Here is a 21,878-nt window from a genome sequence, read left to right as displayed (position 1 = left end):
TTTTCAGCTCCAGAAGTTAATTTTGGTTCTTTTCCTAATACCTTACACTTATCCTTTCATAATATCATTTTTTCTTTTCATCCATGGACATTTATAATTGCTGTTTTAGTCTTCTTTGCTAACTTTTACTGAAATTGATAACTTTTTGATTCTTTTCTATTGGCTGTTTTTTTGTTTTGTTTTCCCTTAGCATTGGATCACAGTTTCTGCTGCTTTTCTTGTCAGCAGTTTTTGACTCAATGCTGGACTTTTCGTTTTCTTTTTCATTTGAGTGGCAGGCAGACAGACAGATGAAAGAGAGCTCCCATTTGCTGGTTCACTTCCCAGTTGCCCACAACAGCCTGGACTGGGCTAGGCCAAAGTCAAGAGCTAGGGACTCAGTTCAGGTTTCCTACATGGGTGGCAGGAACCCAGCTACCACTTGTACTTCCACATGTCACTTTCCAGGGTCTGCAGTTGGCCAGAAGCTGGAATCAGGAGGTGGATTCGAAAATCAAACCCAGGCACTCCACTATGGGATCAGGGTGTCGTAAGGGACATCTTAACCGCTAAGCCTAAACACCTGCCCCTAGGCGTTGGACATTTTGAATGATCCTTGTAAGCTGGGTATCAGTTTTATTGTCTCCTTTTAAAGAATGTTGAATTTTGTCTTGACAGGCAGTTAAGTTACTTGTGTTTCAGTTTCTTCTTTTTGAGACAGGTTTTAAGCTTTATGGATTGGATCCAGGGTAGCATTTTCACCAGGGCTCGTTTAGCCCTGCAGTAGGGGGCTCTCTACCAATTCCATGCATTCAGCTAGATCTTTCTGCTGTGACTGGTCAGCTTTGAATGTTTTGTGGGAACTCTGTGAATTGTACATCTTTTGCTTTCCAATTTTTTTCCATATCACCAGTGCAGCCTCGTATTCATCAAAAGACTCGAGGACAACACTGTACAGATTTATGTAGTTATTTCTCTGCATATCTCCCTTTCTCAACTGTGTCTCAGATGCCAAGGCGCCTCAGAGCCTCACATTGCCCTTCTGTCACCTCGATTCAGTGTGAGACCCCCTTGCTCTGCTTGGTTCCCTTCCAGTGCCAAGGTCCCTGCAGAAAGCTGGGATTCACTGGCTTATTTTCCTTCTCTCTCAGATCTACAGTTCTGTGTTACCTATTTTGAAAACAGGTTTTTCTCTATACTGTTCAGTTTCTGGCTATTTCCATTGACATGTAACTTTACCATTCCATTTTGGCTGAAAGTAAAAGTCCTTATCATATGCAATTTTGGTGTGTTTAAAATCTGAAAGTATGGGACGGGTGTTTGTCCTAGCAGTTCAGATGCTAGCTAAGTCCCCCACTTCCTGTGTTGGAGTCCCAGGATTTGATGCCTGCTTTTGGCTCCTGATCCAGCTTCCTGCTAATGCAGGCCCTGGGAGGAGAGGTGATGGCGCAAGTCAGTGGGTTCCTGCCACCCACATGAGAGACCTGAATTAGTTCCCAGCTCCCAGCTTTGGCTCCCCAGCTGTTGGGGATATCTAGGTTATGAACCACTGGATAGGACATGAATTACTGGTAATTTATTCTGTCTCTCTCACTCGCTCATTCTCTGTGTCATGCTCTGTATCTCTCTCCCTTCTCTGTCCAAATGTACAAATTTTTTAAAAAGTAAAATAAATAAGACATGAAAGTAGGAGCAGGTATTTGGCCTGGTGGTTAAGATGCCCACATTCCACTATCAGAGTGTCTGGGCTTAATTCCCCGCTCTGATGCCTGACTCCAGTGTCCTACCAATTGCACACCTTGGGAGGCAATGGTGTTGTATCAAGTGATTGAGTTCCTGCTACCCACATGGGAGACCTGGTTTGACTTCTTGGCTTCTGGCTTTGGCCCCAACCCAGCCCAGGTCATTGTGGGCATTTGGGAGTGTGATCCAGCAGTTGGGAGCTCTCTCTTAGTCTCTCCCTCTCTTTCTTTCCCTCTCCCTCTCTCTCTCTCTCTAATAAAAAATAACTTTAAAAAATTTTAATGTGAAAGTAAGTCGGGGCTAGCACTGTGGTGCCGCAGGTTAAGCCACTGTCTGCAGTGGCAGCATCCCATATGGGCACGGTTCAAGTCCTGTCTGCTCCACTTCTGATCCAGCTCTCTGCCAATGTGCCTGAGAAAGCAGCAGAGAATGACCCAAGTGCTTGGGCCCCTACACCCACGTGGGAGACCCAATGAAGCTCCTGGCTTCTGGCTTCGGTCTGGCCCAGGACTAGTCATTGCAGCCATTTGGGAAATAAACCAGCAAAATGGAAGATCTCTCTTCTCATTCCTCTTTCTCTATCTCTCCCTCACGTGCTGTAAATCTGATTTTCAAATAAGTCTGTTAAAAAAAGACTGTGTTAAAAACTCTTTAAAAAAAAGGAGGGGGGATACCTGTGCTCTTTTAAACTGTAAGCTTCTGAGAGAGGTTTTCTTCTCTTTGTTCAGTGCTGTTTCATTCATGATTAAGACAGTACCGGAACCTCATGGACATTCAGTAAATTTTTGTTTTATGAATGTTGTTAAATGAATAAATATGTGGAGCTTACATCTTTCAATCTGAGCCTGTGTGCTGTCTGAAATGATTAAGCAGCTCAGTTACCCAAATATTTGAATACCTGTGTTTCACGAGTTAACAGGCATCATAATCTTAATAGGCATGGAAGACTTTGTTTCTAAATATATGTAAACTATATAAAAGAAAGGGGTTTATGTCTTCCATGGTAGAAATAACCCTCTAAAATTAGAAATTATTCTCTAAAATGACAAGTTGTGATAATTTCTTTAAGCTATGACTCTGAAATACAAGTATTAAATTTGACTGCTTTGATTAACTTAATACAAATATAATTGAAGTCGTTGTTAATATTTCCTATTATGTAGCTTGGGTGATGGTTGCAGTTTTCCAACTCGCCTTGTGGGGATGGATCCAGAACAAGCTTCTGTTGCAAACCAAGATGAATTTCCCAGAAGGTGTGCTTCTTGTCCTTAAGTTTTTCAGTGTTTATTGTAAATCAAACTGTAACATGTTAGATGTACTTATATTTTAGGTAAATGTAAAAGTCATTCAGCCAGCCAACATTAACAGAAAACAAATATTCTCTTTAAATTTTTTAATGGAGGGTTAATGTGTGCATATAGGATAACCATATTTTTTTATCATCCCCAAAATATTACTTTTGAGAAAGGAAAGAGAATGTTTATCTAGTGAGTGCATTAACAGTTGAGCCAAGACAATCACATAAAACTGAAAATGTCTACTAAGAGCATCTAAACATGCTATATCTTCCTAACAGCTAGGATTTCTCCCAGCATTTTATTACATTGCTTTATATTATCAGTTACATGTTTTTAAAGAAATGAGTCATTGTACTGATCACTCTTTTATTTTAAAGTTTATCTGATAGATTCAAACTGCAATGTCAATAATAATAACATTAGAGAATATTAATTTTTTTCTTATTAATTCATCTGTCTTGGAGGAAATTTTCTCAGTATTGTCATGGCAAACAGACTTTCACAAATTCAGCAAAATAATTTAAATGAAATTTTAAAGAAGCTGGAAATAGTTCTGTCCAAGTAAAGCAGTTGAGATACATTTGTCACAGAAATAAACCATAAGGGAGGAAGGACTGTAAAGTCCAGGCTAGCCTACTAATATTGGAAGAACACAGGCCTTAGAATCTACAACCTGAGGTGTTGGGCCTTTGAGCTCTTACATTTATTACAGTTCTAAACAGGTCACTTAAACATCTGACTTCATTTTCCACCTCTAGAAACCAAGAGAATGATACCTATCTCCAAAGGTGGCTCTGAGAGTCCAGATCATATAACAAAGCACTTACACAGTAGTTGGCCCATAATGAGGACCCAACAAATATTATTCCCTCTCCCCCTCCTTTCCTTTTTCTGTTCCTTCCTTCCTGGATCTCTTAGCTAGAAAAAATAAGTCTACGCTAAATCACTGAATCATTTTTTCCCCTTAGATCTAAACTGCAGAGGTAGAAAGCAGAAAACTTGGGAAATGACAGGTAATTTTTTTGTACTGGCCACAGACATAGATCCTCACCTGTCCTCGCACTCACTTACGGCTCCTGATTAACCTGTTATGAGCATTCAGACTGGCCTCTGAAGCTTCTTTTCTTTTGTCTAATTGTTTTCATTGGCAGTGTTGAAGTGTAGATCCCTGGGTCTAGAGAGCCATTTAACGGGGGGTTGTGGGCATAGTGTTCTTTGGAAGATAGTTTCTCGTAGTGCTGAGATCTCATGAGTTGCCCTCACATATTTAGGAGAAGGAATACTAATTTCCTGCTTATTAATTTATTAAGTATCTTGAATTGAGCACTAAGCTATTTACTAAACCACTTGATCCTCTTTTCAGTAGTGGCTCAAATCAACCTTTTCCTATCAAACCACTTAGTGAATCAAAAAACCGTTTGTTGGACAATGAATCTCAGTGGCTGGAGAATGGAGCTGAAGAAGGCGTCAGATCAGGTAATAGTTCTCACTTGAAAACACTGCTGCTTCTGGTTCAAGTGCAAATCAACAGATTTAATAAATGTGGAAAAATCAAAATAATGTGATACTAAAAGTTACTAAAACATGTGAAACTTTTTAATAAATATTAGATATAGGGTGTTTGTGTTCATAGGTAGCTTCTGTGGAGAAAGAAGACAGAGTGAGGTGGGTCTGATGCCCAGTGATGGGGTTTATTCTGGCAGCTGACTTTCGTGTTGCCCATCCACACGTTCTTCATCCACATGCTGAAAGTTCCTTTGGCACTGACTGTTCTGAATAATGTTTTAGTCAACATTATTCTTTAGAGGTTAGCATTTTCTTAGTTGAAAATAATTTTTGAAAAACACTGTCCTCTTGCTGCCTTAGCTAAAAAAGTATACTGAATATATTTTAACCTTTTATTGAAGACTCTTAATCATTTCACGAATCATGGATTCATGGAGTAATTGATCAAACTGAAGTGGGAGTTTTCAGGGTTTGCAGTATTGTGTAGCCGCACACTTAGCATTATATTACAGCCTAAATACATCTGAGGTCGTTCTTAATGGTAATAGTAGTAACACTGTCATCATCATCTTGCAATGCAGAAAAATGATCTGAGACATTCCATTCAATTTGTACTAACCCTAGATAATAAAGAACTTGCTATGAGAATTTGATTGTGTTGACCTTTTAGCAGCATTTAAAATGTTCTCTTAATGTATTATCTTGGGCCCTTCATTAAGATCATTAGATCCCTTGCATAGGATGAAGGCAAAAATTCATTTTGTAGACTTCTTAATTATTGCTACTTAACATGTTTAAAGCCAATGAATATCTTTATGAGGCTAAGCATCAAAACCAGGCCTTTGACCCCTGATGCTCTGTACTCACTTCTGGATTTTAGAAGATAAGTGGTAAGGACCGTAATCCTGTTTAGTGTTTTACATTGTAGTTGTTTTCACTGTAACCAGTTTTACCATTTACCCAGAAACTGAATACTTCTCTTTTTTTGTCATGTCACGGTATAATTGTGTGCTTACAGGGACAAATAACCATGTTACAGTGGCAATAGAAAATTGAGTACCTCTTGTTCATAACTAACCATTTGAATAGCAGCAAGGTAAGACAGTATAAAGGTAATTTTCTTGAACAAATGTAGTTTATGTACATATCTCATTGTCTCAAAACAATATGCCATTCTATTTTTTTAACCTTTCAGTTGTATCAACAAAAATAGGCAATACAGGAGAAACTGGAAGATGACATCTGCTAAAAGTCTCATTTTCTTACCACTTGTACAATAATGTTAGTAAATATTTGTTGGTAGATTAATGGAAAAACTAATAAATAGAGTTTAAGATGGGTGCTTGGACAATTAACTTGTTCAGCATCTTATTCATTTATTCAAGAATAAAAGGGAATTTGCCCACTATTAAAAAAATTGCATCCAGAGAAGAGTGGCTAATATTAAAGGTTTAGAAACGACCTGTGATTCGTTGATGTTACTTAGTTTGTGAAGGCTCCAGCAGCAGAGCACTGCTAACCGGAGACCACAGACGTGCGCGAGGATGACGCATTTACTGGCATGCCCATTCCTGAATGCCAGGGGTTTGCTTTCCAGAGGAATCTCATCTTGCGCCTCAGGCTGTACCTCAGGAGGGCTCGTTATCAGCAGGCAGGTCCTTACAAGACCTGTGTCCCGAGTTAGAATCGACACCTAGGACAGGATCAGTCCCTGTGGGCAGAGTGAGCTGAGTCTGAAGAGAAGCTGTAGAAGCTGAATGTGGTGACCATGAGTCAGTTTCATGCCCCTGTGAACTGTGACTGTGGTCCTCAGTCCTGGTCCTGCATTGCTTCTTAATGTAGGCGGAATATAGCACCGTGATGCTTGTGGTTGTTGAGTCTCCTCAGCTGAAACGCCTCCAACAGTTGCCATGGGAACTTCTTCAGGCCTTAACAGCAGTCTTAGAACAGTGTAGGTGGACAGCGTGGCTCCTCAAGTGAGGACTGAGTCAGCAGCCAGGGAGGACTATTTAAGAGCAAACACAGCAGGTTAAGCTGCTGCTAAGATGCCCACATCCCGTATCAGAGTGCTGGTTTGAATCCCAGCTGCAACTCTTGTAATCTAACTCCTTACGAATACATCCTGGGAGAGAGCAGATGATGGCTTACATGCTTTGGCCACCGCCACCCACATGGAGACCTGGATAGAGTTCTGGGCTCCTGGCCGTTGTGATATTTGCAGAGAGGACCAGCAGATGGAAGATCTATCTCTCTGCCCCTCTTCTTTCTCTCACTCTCTCTCATTCTCACTGTGTCTTCAAGTAGATGAAAAAATAAACATTAAAAAAAAAAAACACCCCTATTAAAATACTCTTGTAGATGCTTCAGGGAAAGAAGAAAGTCAGTGATATCCCCTTAATGCTTTCAAATTATTTATTATTATCTTCATAGTATTAAAGAGCATATTTCCTGTCTTATTCTATTAGCAACTTTATACTTTAGCCCACAAAACCATTTAATATTTTGAGAAATAAAAACTTAAGTTTTAATCAGTAATTGTTTTTATTTTTATAGGTATTTAAACACATTGTGGACTATTTTCAATTTTATTTGCAAGAAAATGATCAATGGGATGAGATAATTGAAGTATAACAGAAGATATATTTTTAAAAAAGGAAGCCTTTGTACAGTTCGCTGGATCTACAGAAGCCCTTCTCCAGAGCAGAACGATGCCTTAATCCTAAGTGTCCATTTGTGCAGCACACTCACAGCGACAGAAGTGACTTAATTTTTACTTTGGAAATAACGCTTACCTGTATGAGATGCTATAATATGAGCTATCACCACGTGTTAACATGGCATACTTACTTTCCTGATACCTGAGTTACATTATTAGAGTTGTTTCCTAGTATCCATATACATTTTCACTCCTAAAACACAAGGTAAAAACTTAAGTACTTCTAGGGCAGATGGTGGCGGAGAGTGAATAATATCAAAATTACTGTTGCTTGTACTGTATAAGGAAAAAACTTTTTTTTAATTGGGTATTTGCTAATTTATAATTACTGTTTTATACTTTTCAACATTTTTAATAAAGTTTTTTTATTTTTGGCTATAAAATAACAGAAGGATTCATATACCTAAATGTAATAATTTAGAACATAGAACATATTGGTATAATTGACTTAGTTAAGAGCATTCATGTAACCATGCAATGTTGTAGTGTGTGCCTAAGACTTAAAGAAAACTTGAAAGTGTAAGAAATATTTTGGAACCCCTCTGCTTTTTAATTATTTTTGGTTGAACTTTCAGGAGTATTTGTATGGGCAGGGAACAACAAAGGCACATGTGCTATAGGGATATTGGACACAATGTGAACAGGTGGAAATGGCTAGAAGAGAAGCCAAGGGAAAGATAGGAGGTATATTGTAAGCTGTTAAGAAATATTTTCAATCCTAAAGTTATTTAGAATAAAGCACGCTATGGAGATGACTTTCAAATTTCAATTTAGGTAATAACAAAAAATTATTTTGAAAATTTTTACAGTAATCTTTTAACAGCTTAACAGTGACTTGGGATGCAACTTGAGCTAGGGAAAAAACTATTTAGAATAATATGATCAGGAATGTTACTTGTCCTTTATACTGTTTCTCTTTCTCTCTCTCTGTCTCACTCACACACACACATACATACACATAACAATTCACTGCTTCCAGTGGGTGGGTAAGGAGAAATCTTACCAGCATCTCTAACTATTAAGGGTTAGTTTCCTTCTTGTAAAATCAGATTACAGGGGCCAAGGGGCTCTGGAATGAGTTGGACTGGATGACTCCTAACATGCTGTGATACCTAATTTTGCAAAATAACCTCACTTTTCATTCACCTAACAAACATCCTTGAAGTACTATCCATATGTTAAACAACATACTAGGGGACAGCTCTGTAATTTCCTTATGTAGCATAAACTTTATAATTGATACTCTGGGTATAAAATTTGTAGAATTTATTTTATTTCCATTGGCTAATCTATTATTAGGTTTTCTAAAAGTTATTTTTCCCCCTTTGAACTGAAGGTATGTGTTAGCCTTGAAAACCTAGTTTAGGGTCTGATACTATGGATTCTCTCACCTTCGTTTCTTTAGTGTGAATCTTGATTCTAGAAGAAACTCAGAATGAGTGAAGAGATAGCAATTTCCAACCAAAATGTAAATTCAGTTTGGCAGTCTGTAAGTTACAAGGACACAGTAAATGTCTATAAACAGATTTGACTACGTACAGAAACACCTGGTACTTTTTGTGAGTATTGTTACATTTAGATCAAAGAGTTTGCATGTACAGCTAACAACTGAGGAAACTTAACTTTCTCCTTTAACCTATTCAGGCACCTTTATGGTATTAGAATCTTTCATGATTCTTTTCATTTGTTATTTAACATCATTTTTAATAGTACAGTTAAAACCTTTTCAGAAATGTTCAATGAAGCACTCTTATTTTAGTTACCTTTGATTTAATCTACAGCCAATATTTTGCTGCATTCTTAATAATATTTAGCTAAATTTATTCATAATGACCGTTTATCAAGGGCCTACAAATGGTATGGGGATCAGGGAAAGGCTGCCTCTTTGGTATTTCAACTGGTATTGATTATTGCTCTCAACTATTTGGTGGGAAAAGGTCCAAATGAAACCCTGCCAAAATTTATAATTGCTATCTTTGGTCTTCAAAAACTTGAACATTGGTGACAATACTCAAGGAAAATGAAGTTGAATTTCAGGTCTAGCCATTGCCATTAAAAAAAAAATTACACAAGAGACTTAGTATACCTGGGTACAGACTTACTTGAATACTCAGTACCTGAGGCATCAGACCAATATCACTATGCCAAACCAAAGAGCAGCTGTAGTGTATTAGGTATTAAAAATGAACATGTTTACAAAGTTAGGTTTCATCTTTACATAAGGGTGATTTTTTTAAAACTTTTTACATATGTAGCTATAAATGAGTTTGACTCTAAGGTTAGTTTAAATCAAATATTCAATGTTTACTTGAACTTCTGTTAGAAAGCAAATTTTGACAATGTTTACAGGATTGTTTAAAGATTATCTGACATGTGAGATTGCCATTCAGTTATCTTTAAAGCAAATGTATTTAAGGGCTTAGTGTTAGGACCTGCCTGTTTGGGGCACTGAATAGACAGTAACTTAAAAATGTATTTCGCTTATGTTGTTCTCAGACTGGCACTGCTATCAATGGGAAGTATTTTTAACTAAACTGTTATTAAGAAATTAATCATATTTTTGCATTTCAGCCAAAATAAAGACCATATCTAATAATCAGTTAGATACAAGTAATATGTAAATCTGAAATCCATATATTTCATATTATCTGCACTGTATTTTCCAGTTTAAATTTAAAATACAATATAGAAACAGAAAGATTCATATTTTTCTAATCACTTCACTCTGTTATTTTGTTGGATTACATAATGAAGCAAGGAATTGTATTTGTATTAAAAGATTAAGAAAGCTATTAGTTGTTTATTATATACGTGCATGGTTTCAGAGGAGTCCATGCCCATTTAAAAGAAAGATGGACAATATTTTAAAGGGAACTTTAATATGCTTTTATATAAACAAATTTGAAATACGGTTTACTTTGGTTGTCTTTACTTACCAAGTACCACCAGCTTGTTTTTCTCATTTGTGTAATCGTCAACCATGACTTGATGTTAACTCTGCTTTGTCTTTTGGATGACCTAACCTATATTAACATGTATGCAAAACATTTTCAACCTTACTTCAAAAATCATAATTGATCACTTTATTAATAAATAAAGGTAAAGCCTTGTATTTGAACCATTTTTGTTCTTGTTATAAAGAATGAATTACTTTTGATCAGCGTGGAAATCTGGTAAAATAGTGTTCAGTTAGAGCAAGCAATTGGCTAATAATCTGGGGGAACCCACCTCTCCAGCAGGTAACATTTCAGTCAACGAAATTGCACTTTAGTTAAGTTTATTCAAAACCTAAAGAGTTTAGCCTTCACTGCATATAGTTTAATTTCAAAAGTCACTTTAGGATCTTGAGTCACTATGAAGTGTTTGAGTTGTGGTTGCTAAAATGCTGAGTAACAGATTTTATCTTGTATAGAATTATTTTATGGCATCTCTGTGCCCAGTTCCCTTTCAGAGGGGTACAGTTGTGTTAGTGAAGCTGCTGAATATGGAAGGCTTGAGGTTGAGCTGTGATTCTCACTGTTCAGGCTAGTAATATTTCACAATATTTGCAAGAACCAGGAGAGGTTATAGAGATGAAGCAACCTTCTCCCCGACAAAACCTACTCCCCAAAAGAGTAGAACAGATGACATCACATTGGCCTCAGCTTTTGTCATTTTTTATAGGCTGGTTTTTTGAGAATCACTCTGGCAGAGTAAAATCATGTTGGCCTCTTTTTTTTTTTTTTATGTTAATATGAAGAGTGATTCAAGAAGGAGAAAGAGAGATCTCCCATCCACTAGTTCACTCCCCAAATTCCTGCAACAGCTGGAGCTGGGCCAGGCCAAAATCAGCATCTGGGAACTCCATTCAGGTCTTCCACACAGGTGGCAGGAACCCAAGTACTAGGGCCCATCCTCTGCTGCCTCCCAGGGTGCATATTAGCAGGAAGCTGAAACTGGAAGTGGAGCTGGGACATGAAGCCAGGCGCTCTGATGTGGCATGAGAGCATCTCAAGCAGTATCTTAATCCCTTCACTCTGCCTGCCCCTTGAGTGATATTTCTTCTCTGTAATTCCTCACATACTTCTCATCAAGACTGCCTCCTCCCTTCTCATCTTCCACATAAGCTAATTATTTTCATCCAGCTTTCCAACTCCCCAGTAGGCTTCTATCCTACTTCACATGACCCCAAGCCAAGTTACCACTTATGCTGCCTAGAGCGTTGTATTTGTTTATTTTATTTTACAATATATTCATTATGCACACTTTATAGCTAACTCACTAGATTATAAATTCTAGAGGACTGTTTTAGTCATTAACCCCACAAAGTGAACAATGAAGATGAAAAAAAATGTAATGAATTTCACATCCATTAGATTTTTTTCCTGTGATGTTTGCCCAAGTTACCATTAAAGCTAAGTGGGCATCAGAGCCTACAGAATCCCCTGAAATTTGAAAAAGAATAGTCACACTCCCATTCTGATGGTGGGCTACGCTGGTGTATTGCAGTCTCTGGAGAGCAGTTTGGCGGTATAGCTCAGGCTTTCAGATACTGCCCATATCCTTTGACCTAGTAGTTTTGCATTTAGGAAAATTGTGTGAATTTGCAGTACATGAGTATTCAGCAAACCTTCAAGAAGTTTGGAAAAATGAAAATATATTTGTCCATGCATAGTTCTATGCACCTTCCATGAACTTCTGGCAGGCCCTCTCATGCATGGATTTTTTTTTAATTATAAACTTCTTTCAACTCCATTTTTCTTTTTTTTTTTTTTTTTTTTTTGGGACAGGCAGAGTGGACAGTGAGAGAGACAGAGAGAAATGTCTTCCTTTTCTGTTGATTCACCCCCTAATGGCCGCTGCGGCCGGCGCGCTGCGCTGATCCGAAGGCAGGAGCCAGGTGCTTCTCCTGGTCTCCCATGGGGTGCAGGGCCCAAGCACTTGGGCCATCCTCCACTGCACTCCCGGGCCACAGCAGAGAGCTGGACTGGAAGAGGAGCAACGGGGACAGAATCCGGCGCCCCGACCGGGACTAGAACCCAGTGTGCCGGCACCGCAGGATTAGCCTAGTGAGCTGTGGCGCCGGCCCATGATCTTTTTAAAGTACCCTCTTATAAGATTATTCATTGCAGTGTAGGAGTACTGTTTGAAAAAACCAAAGTTTGGAAACAACCTTTTGCCCCACCTTCACTTATGGCTGGCATATGCTGTGATGTATCTGAAAGGATACACCATCAACTAATAGGGTTGCCTTCAGAGAGGAAAATTGAGTAAGTAATTGATTCTATTTTGCTGTATTTTTTATGCAATTTTTCCTACCAGGTGCATGTATTTTCAAGAAGAAAAATTGTTCCTTAGACCTTCTGTATCCAATGGAGAAAGGAGGTTGTTTGATATAGGATGCTTGGCCAGTGGGCTAGCCATGTGGGAAAGAAGTTAAACCTACCTCTATCCTTCACATCATACGTTAAAAAAAAAAAATCCAGCTGGCTCGTGGACTTAAATACTAAGAAATACAGAAAGGTATGGGACAGGGAAGTATTTAGAAGCAATAATAATGCTGGTAATGATAAAAGGTGAACATCACATAAAAATTTTAAAAACAAATTCACAAAGGAATTAATAAGTCCTCAATAACACAACATATGAAAATAATCAAGTGAAAACTGTGATAAGATTATATTTTGATTAGTATAATTGCTGAGGATATGGACAAGAAAACATTTTTGTGGGAGTATAAAATGATAACTCTACTAAAAGCATTTTGGCAATCACTCAGGAATTGATACAGCAATACACATAGGGTCCTTTTTAAAATCAGTAAATAAGGACACCCAATGTCCATCAATAGAAAATGGCTTAAATTCTTTTATTTAATTCCAGAGCCCACCATGAAGCCATTTAAAAATTCATAAAAATCAAAATTTTCTCCATGGTAAAAGATCTAGAAATACGAAATTGCAGAAATCTACGTATATAGTATGATCCCACCTGGAACTGACAATGCCAAGCAGTGTACTTGTGTGTTCAAATGTGACCCATTGATTGAGCACCATGCCAGAGGATGGGTGAGTGGTGGGGACAGAACCATCGCTGTGCTGTCCCAAGTTATGTCCATGTGTGGGACCCACCTGGGGGACATAGGGAAACCCCAGGACACTGCCTCTGAAGGGGTCAAAAGGTACTTGGGCAGCCATTGCCGGAGCCCAAGACCACTGTAGGGCTCTGGGCTTGTTTGATGTAGGAAGTGAGAAATGTTGGCTTACGATTTGCTTCATTTAGCCACCCAAAGTGACAAGCATTTACGTGGAGGATTTCCCAATTATACGCCTGTGCATATGCTATGAACTCACTATTGACAGCTTTTCCCTCAATTGTTAAAATAAACTTAAAATCTGGTGGCAGTTTGCCCTTTTGTCTTTTTAAGATGAAATGTTCTTTCTCCCTCCCACTATACTGTAGACTATAAACTTTATTATAGACTGCCTTTCTTTATGGACTGTGCTGATAATGTGAACTTGTACTAATAAAATACTAGTGCTTTCAGGTTTCGACATGGGACGTTTTCATGATTCATGACAATACAAAGCTGTGTGTTAGAGCTCAGTCGTATAAAAAAAAGTGTATACCCACATCCTGCACTCTGATTTTGTGATTGTAAGTGAGTGTGGTTTATTATCTAATTCTTTTTCAGCTTCCTGTTGAGCATGTATTACTACTAAAATCTGAGTGGAGTCAGCACTGTGGTACAGCAGGTTATGCTGTTGATTGCAATGCCGGCATGCCATCTCAGAGTGCTGATTCAAGTCCGGGCTGCTCCACTTTCTGTCTGCCACCGTGTACAGAGTAGCATATAGTTCCTGGCCCCTGACCATTGCTAGCATTTGGAAAGTGAACCATTGGTTGGAAATCTCATTCAAATAAGTCTTTTAAAAAATTAAAATTTGAGGAGTAAAACCTGAAAGCGTTGGAAGATCACACATATGCTCGGAAAAAGGAGAGTAGTAAGCGGAATACTAGAAAGATTATTCATTTTCCTTAGTGTGTTGTTACATATTTTACAACTCTATATTTTAATATATGTAAACACAAGGCCGGCACCACAGCTCACTAGGCTAATCCTCCGCCTTGCGGCGCCGGCACACCGGGTTCTAGTCCCAGTCGGGGCGCCGGATTCTGTCCCGGTTGCCCCTCTTCCAGGCCAGCTCTCTGCTGTGGCCACGGAGTGCAGTGGAGGATGGCCCAAGTGCTTGGGCCCTGCATCCCATGGGAGACCAGGATAAGTACCTGGCTCCTGCCATCGGATCAGCGTGGTGCGCCGGCTGCAGTGCGCTGGCTGCGGCGGCCATTGGAGGGTGAACCAACGGCAAAAGGAAGACCTTTCTCTCTGTCTCTCTCTCTCACTGTCCACTCTGCCTGTCAAAAAACAAACAAACAAACAAATATATATATATATATGTAAACACAAAACCCAGACTAGAAGTAAAAAGAGGAGCCAGCATTGTGGTTCAATGGGTTAAGCCACCACCTGTGACACCAGAGTCCTCCATGAGCACCAGTTCAAATCCCAGATTCTCCACTTCAGATCCAGCCCCCTGCTAATGTGCCTGGGAAAGCAGCAGAAGATGGCCCAAGCGCTTGGGCTCCTGCACCCAAGTGGGAGACCTGGAAGAAGCTCCTGGCTACTGGCTTCAGATCAGCGCAGCGCCGACCATTGCAACCATCTGGGGAGTGAACCAGCAGATGGAAGACCTTTCTCTCTGTCTCCCTCTCTCTCTGTAACTCCACCTCTCAAATATATAAGTAAAATCTTTAAAAAAAAAAAAGCAGCAGAATAAAATGTAATATCCTATGGGGACCAGTTTTGTGATTAACACCAGCATCCCATATGGATACTGGTCCAAGTTCTGGTTGCCCCACTTCCAACTCAGCTCCTGCTGATGCACCTGGGAGCAGCAGAGGATGGCCCAAAGTGCTTGGGCCCCTCATCCACGTGGGAGACCCGGAAGAAGCTCCTAACTCCTGGGTTTGGTCTGGCCCAGCCCTGGCCATTACAGTCATCTAGGAAGTGAACCAATGGATGGAAGATTCTTTCTCTTTCTCTAAATTTGCCTTTCAAATAAAAAAAAAAAAAAAGTAATATCCTAGCTTTTAAAATGTTAGACACAAACATATGTATAAAATTTTTATATGCATAGTAAAGTATCTAAAAGGCCAGATGATAATTTTTTTAAGATTTATTTATTTATTTGAAAGGCAGAGTTACAGAGAGGCAGCGAGAGAGAGAGAGAGAGAGAGAGGTCTTCCATCTGCTGGTTGACTCCCCAAATGGCCACAACGGCGAGACCTGGGTTGATCCGAAGTCAGGAGCAAGGAGCTTCTTCCGGGTCTCCCACGTGGGTGCAGAGACCCAAGGACTTTGGGCATCTTCCACTGCTTCTGCCTTTCCAGGCCATAGCAGACAGCTGGATTGGAAGTAAAGCAGCTAGGACTCGAACCAGCGCCCATATGGGATGCCAGCACCGCAGGCAGTGGCTTTACCTGCTACACCACAGTGCCGGCCCCACCTCTACCATTTTCAATGACAAAAATTTTTAACATAGGACAGTCAGTAAAAAAGTGTAAGATAAGGAATCAGTGGTGGGGCCAGCGCTGTGGCTTAGTAGGTTAAACATCCTCTTGCAGTGCCAGCATTCCATATGGCACGAGTTCAAGTCCCAGCTGCTCCACTTCTGATCCAGCTCCCCACTAATGGCCTAGCAAAGCAGTGGAAGATGGCCCAAGTCCTTAGGTTCCTGCATCCACGTGGGAAACCCGGAAAAAGTTCCTGGCTTTGGACTCGCCCATCCCCAGTCATTGCAGCCATTTGGGGAGTGAACCAGCAGATGGAAGACCTCTCTCTTTCCTCTTCTCACTAACTCTGCCTTTCAAATAAATAATAAATCTTAAAAAAAAAAATCAGTGGTTGACGTTTTTGGCTTGAACAATCAGGGTGAATAAAATGTGAAGTCACACAATGGAGAACACCAGTAAGAACAGTTTTTTGGATAGAATAGAGTTTGAGGGACTGGCATTGTAGTGCAATGGGTTCAGCTGCCACCTGCAATGCCAGCATCCCACAGAGGCACTGGTTTGAGTCCTGGCTGCTCTACTTCTGACCCAGCTCCCCGCCAATGCACCTGGGGAAGCAGCCCAAGATGGATCAGGTCCTTGTGTCCCTGCACCCACATGGGAGACCCAAATGAATCTCCTGACTCCTGGCTTCTGCTTGGCCCAGCCCTAGCCACTGCTGCCATTTGGGGAGTGAACCAAAAGGTGTAAGATCTCTCTTGTGACTCTGCCTTTAGAATAAATGAAATAATTTTTTTTTTTTTTTTGACAGAGTGGATAGTGAGAGAGAGACAGAGAGAAAGGTCTTCCTTTTCCGTTGGTTCACCCCTCAATGGCCGCTGCGGCCAGCGCACCGCGCTGATCCGAAGCCAGGAGCAGAGCCAGGTGCTTCTCATGGTCTCCCATGGGGTGCAGGGCCCAAGCACTTGGGCCATCCTCCACTGCACTCCCGGGCCACACAGAGAGCTGGACAGAAGAGGAGTGACGGGACAGAATCTGGCGCCCCGACCGGGACTAGAACCCGGTGTGCTGGAGCCACAGGCTGAGGATTAGCCTAGTGAGCTGCGGCACCGGCCAAATGAAATAAATTTTTTAAAAAAAGTTTAGAGATTGGCACTGTGGTATAGCGAGTAAAGCTGCTGCCTGCAGTGCTGGCATCCCATTTGGGTGCTTGTTCAAGTCCCAGCTGCACCTCTTCTGATCCAGCTCCCTGCTACGGCCTGGGAAAGCAGTAGAAGGTGACCCAAGTGCTTGGGCTCCTGAACCCGGGTGGGAGACCCGAAGAAGCTCCTGGCTCCTGGCTTCGGGTTGATCCAGCTCCAGCCAATGCAGCCATCTGGGCCATGAACCAGTGGATGGAAGATTTCTCTTTCCCTCTGCCTCTGCTTCTGTCTTTCAAATAAATATTTTAAAAAGAGAGTTTGATCTGGGGCTGCTGTTGTGGCACAGTGAGATAAGCTGCCACACGCAATGCTGGCATCCCATATAGAGTGCTGGTTCAAGTCCCAGATACTCCACTTCCAATCCAGCTCCATGCTAATGTGCCTAGGAAAGCAGCAGAGGATGGACCAAGTGCTTGGGCCCCTGCCACCAACATGTGAGATCTGGATGGAGTTCTAGGTTCCTGGCTTTGGCCTGGCCCAGCCCCAACTGTTGCAGCCATTTGGGGAGTCAACCAACAGATGGAAGATCTCTCTGTAACTCTTTCAAATATAAAAATAAATAATAAATCTGAAAAAAAGACAAAGGCCTTTAAGAAGAAAGTTTTTTCTGAATATGTCTTTAAAAAATACATTTATTTATTTATTTGAAAGGCAGAGTTACAGAAAGAAAAGAGAGAGAAAGAGATATCTTCCATCCGCTGGTTCACTTCCCAAATGGCTGCAATGGCCAGGCCTGAGCCAGACAGAAGCCAGGAGCCAGGAGCATCCTCCAGGTCTCCCACATGGGTGCCAGGGCCCAAGCACTTGGGCCGCCATCTGCTGCTTTTCCAAGAGCCCTAGGAAGTGGAACAGCTGGAACTCAAACCAATCCTGATATGGGAAACCTGTTGTGCCACAGTGCAGGCTCCTGTTCTGAACATTTCAATGTTGGGCTCCACCATTAGTAGACAAAGTGCTTCAGATCTAAAGTCATCTGGTGTGAAAATCTAACCCCAAGTGGGGCTGGTGCTGTGGTACAGTTGGCTGAGCCTCCACCTGCTACAATGGCATCCCAAATGGGCGCCAGTTCATGTCCCAGCTGCTCTCTTCCAATCCACCTCTCTGCTTATGGCCTGGGAAGGCAGTGGAGGGTGGCATGAGTACTTGGGCCCCTATGCCTCCATGGAAGGAAGACCCAGAAGAAGCTCCCAGCTCCTGGCTTTGGATTGGCTTAGCTCCAGCCATTGTGGCCATTTGAGGAGTGAACCAGTGGATGGAAGACCTCTCTGTCTCTCCCTCCCTCTGTCTGTAACTCTGTCTCAAATAAATAATCTTAAAAAAAAAATCCCTAGCAAGACTGACCAATAAGCAAGAAGACATAACTTACAAATATAGTAATGAGGGACTGGCACTGTGGCATAGTGGGTGAAGCCAGAGCCTGCAGTGCCAGCATCCCATATGTGTGCCAGTTCAAGTCCTGGCTGCTCCACTTCCAATCCAGCTCTCTGCTATGGCCTAGGAAAGCAGCAGATGGCCTGAGTGCTTGGGCCCCTGCAACCATGTGGGAGACCTGGAAGAAGCCCCGGCTCCTGGCTCCAGATCAGCACAGCTCCATCCATTGTGGCCATTTGGGAAGTGAACCAGCGGATGGAAGACCTCTCCTCACCCCCCTCTCTCCCTGCCTCTCTGTAACTGTACCTTTCAAATAAATAAATAAATAAATCTTTAAGAAAAAAAAACACAGTAATGAACAAGATTATCACTACAGAGCCTACTGAAATCAAGAGAATGTTATAAGCAACATTATGCTAATACATATGACATATTAGAAAACACAACGTACCGAACTGGCACACAGGAAAATCTGAGTAGCAAAGAAAGTAGATTTGTAATCACAAACTTCCCCACAACTCCCAGCTCCAGAAAAAGATGGAAGAAGCACATCTTCCTATTTTCCCCACCAAGTACAAGTACATTGTATACAAAGCAAACAAGAAGCATATGCAAGGTGGAGAAGGCTGACCAGTCAGGAACCTCCAGCCAAAGGAATGACATAACAGTTGGTTTCCTTTTTTGTGTCCTGTCTCCAGAGTTGTGAAAACGTCAGTGGAGAAGACACAATAAGCCCCATGGAGAAAACTGCTTTCTGTAACCACAGGATCAAGAAAGGAACAATTGAGCAAGACAGAAAACATTTATACAATAACCACCCTACTGACCCAAACAGCGCAAACAGCACAAACATGCTCACACACACACACACCCCTCCCCGACATCAAAGCAGAGTGAGGAGCCTGCATTTCTGCTCTCCTACAGCTGTAATGAGGCGCTGCCCCTGTGCCATCCTGCTCGGGTCGTGTCCTAGTCTGTGTTGCTGTAAGGAAAGACCACAGACTGGGTGCTATTTCCCACAGTGCTGGAAGCCTGGACGTCCAAGATCAAGGTGCTGGCACTGGAGTATAATGAGGGTTGCTCTGCTTCCCAGATAGTGAATTTTGTTGCATCCTCGCATGGCAGAAGGAAGGGAGTGAGCCCACTCTGGCAAACCGTTTTTCTAAGGGCCCTAATCCATTCAAAGGGAAGAGCCCTTATGACTTAATCCATTCCATCTCGTGATACCACCATGATGATTTTCAACATGGATATTGGAGAGAAGACCATCATTCAAACCATAGCAAGTGGTGAGAGAGAGAGAGAAAGAGGGAGGAAATCTCCTATCCATTTGGTTCATTCCCCAAAAGCTTGCCACAGTAGTTTAGGCCAGGCCAGGGTTTCAATCTATACGTCCCACGTGGGTGGCAGAGACTCAGCAACTTGAATGATTACCTGCTGCCTCCCAGGGTGTATATTGGCAGGAAGCTGGAATCAGGAGCCTGGCCAGGACTTGAACCTAGGCGCTCCAATACCAGGTATCTCAAGTGGCACCTTAACTGCTATGCCAAGCACTTACCCCATGTCTTCCTTATTCTAACAGTGCTTCTCACAAAGCAGATGTTCTTAATTTTCATGAAGTCTAATTTCTCCTATTTCATTTTGAATCATTTTAGTTCATATGTAAGAAATTTTTCCTAAATGAAGGTCACAGAATTTTTCCTTTTTAAAATGCTATTCTTAGTTTTGTTTTCTAATTTTTTAAAAGATTTATTTGAAAGGCAGTATTCAGAAAGACGGAGAAGGAGAGGGGGAGAGAGAGAGATCTTCCAATCACTGGTTTTCTCCCCAAAAAGCTACAATGGCCGGAGCTGCAGCAGTCTGAAACCAGGAGCCAGGAGCTTCCTTCAGGTCTCCCATACCGGTGCAGGGGCCCAAGGATTTGGGCCATTTTCCTGCTTTCCCAGGCCACAGCAGAGCTGGACCAGAAGTGGAGCAGCTGAGACTCAAACATCCATATGAGATGCCAGCACTGCAGGCAGCAGCTTTACATGCTATGCCACAGCTCCGGCCCCATCCTTCATGTTTTTCATGCCACTAATTAAATGCTTTCAATGGCTCGACTACTTACATGATAAAATTCTCTAAGCAATCATAAGGTTGGTCTGAAATTCCTACTACTTATCTGCTCAACATGCTAACTAAATTTCCTCAAAGATCACCTCTTCTGAAGCTTTTCCTGACTGCTTAGGCAAGGCTGAAAATGCCCTTTCCCCTGGACTCGACAGCTGAACAGAGCCCAGAGAGCTCCACTAGGGCAATAAACAAGTAGCGTTCACAATGCAGGTGTGGCACAGGTCATACAAATGCTTCTCAGGGCACAATGGGGTTACATTCAGATAAACCCACTACAAATTAAAAGTATCAAAAAAGGGAGCCGGCAATGTGGCTCAGTGGGTTAGGCCACAGCTTGGGAAGTCCTCATCCTGTATGGGAGTGCCTGGTTCAAATCCCAGGTACTCCACTTGCAATCAAGCTTCTTGCAGAGGCACCTGGGAAGCAGCAGCTGATGGCCCCCATGAGGGAGACCTGGATGGAGTTCCTGACTCCCAGCTTTGGCCTGGCCCAGCCCCAGCTATTGCAGGCATTTTGGGGATGAAATCTCCCTTTTCCTGCCTTTCAAACAAATTTTTTTTAAGACAGTATTGTGAATGGAAAATACATTTACTGCACCTAGCACTGTTTATCCTAGTTTAGTCGCCCGGCATGCGGTACTGTCAGCTGTTTTCCCTGTGAATGTGGGGCTGGCGAGGAGCTGCAGCTGCTCCCACTGCCCAGCATTGCATGAGAGCATTTTGTGGCATACCACCGGCCCAAGGAAAAAAATCAAAATTCAAAATATAGTTTCTACTCAATGTGCATTGCTTTTGCTCCCCTGTAAAGTGGGAATAGGCTAAGCTGTCTGTATCTTATTACTTGTGTGATTACGAACAGCTCTGAATGGCAACAGGCCTCTCGATGTTGGTGAAAAGATTAATATCTCTATGACAGCTATGACGGTTAACAGTTGTGGTATCTGAAGGAGAAAAGTTAAACTTCTCAACAGAAGTGCCTTGGCTAAAAAGTGACCAGTAACAAAGCTGGTCTTTATTTCCAGCACCTAGTCTGCTATTTTAAAATGAACATAGTCTTTGGACACTCTTAGTCCAGAAGTGTGCCTTTACCTGTGTGAAACGGGAATGCCGCTGACATTTCTGAGCTGCGGTTTTACACCTATATAGTGGGGACATCTATTTCACAAGATTGTTTTATTTTTCATTTTTTTACAATTGTTTGAAAAAATTTTTTTTCTTATGGTTGTTTTCCATTTCTTTTTTTTTTTTTTTTTTTTTTTTGACAGGCAGAGTGGACAGTGAGAGAGAGAGAGACAGAGAGAAAGGTCTTCCTTTGCCGTTGGTTCACCCTCCAATGGCCGCCGCGGCCGGCGCGCTGCGGCCGGCGCACCGCGCTGATCCGATGGCAGGAGCCAGGAGC

General features: G+C 41.6%; 1 protein-coding gene across 19 annotated transcripts in view; it reads left to right on the top strand.

The window, feature by feature from the left end:
- The window catches only part of ZDHHC20 (zinc finger DHHC-type palmitoyltransferase 20), an 80,533-nt gene extending 70,173 nt beyond the window's left edge, over positions 1-10,360 (top strand). For 2 of the 19 annotated variants that reach the window (XR_011378911.1, XR_011378913.1), the window contains 4 exons: positions 2,886-2,975; positions 3,989-4,033; positions 4,423-4,496; positions 7,080-10,360. Coding sequence is in view for 12 of the 19 variants with exons in the window: in XM_008259911.4 (XP_008258133.2) it covers positions 2,886-2,975; positions 4,384-4,496; positions 5,545-5,582 (241 nt within the window). In the remaining 7 variants the exon portion in view is untranslated. Of the gene's footprint in view, positions 1-2,885; positions 2,976-3,988; positions 4,034-4,383; positions 4,497-5,544; positions 5,623-7,079 lie in introns of those variants that run through there. The other 17 variants (XR_011378909.1, XR_007921211.2, XM_070049149.1 and 14 more) reach the window with 10 other exon arrangements.
- Positions 10,361-21,878: the final 11,518 nt, after the last annotated feature.

The sequence above is a fragment of the Oryctolagus cuniculus genome, chromosome 9, assembly GCF_964237555.1.
Source record: "Oryctolagus cuniculus chromosome 9, mOryCun1.1, whole genome shotgun sequence".
Lineage (NCBI taxonomy): Eukaryota > Metazoa > Chordata > Mammalia > Lagomorpha > Leporidae > Oryctolagus > Oryctolagus cuniculus.
This window is presented reverse-complemented; position numbering and strand designations above follow the sequence as displayed.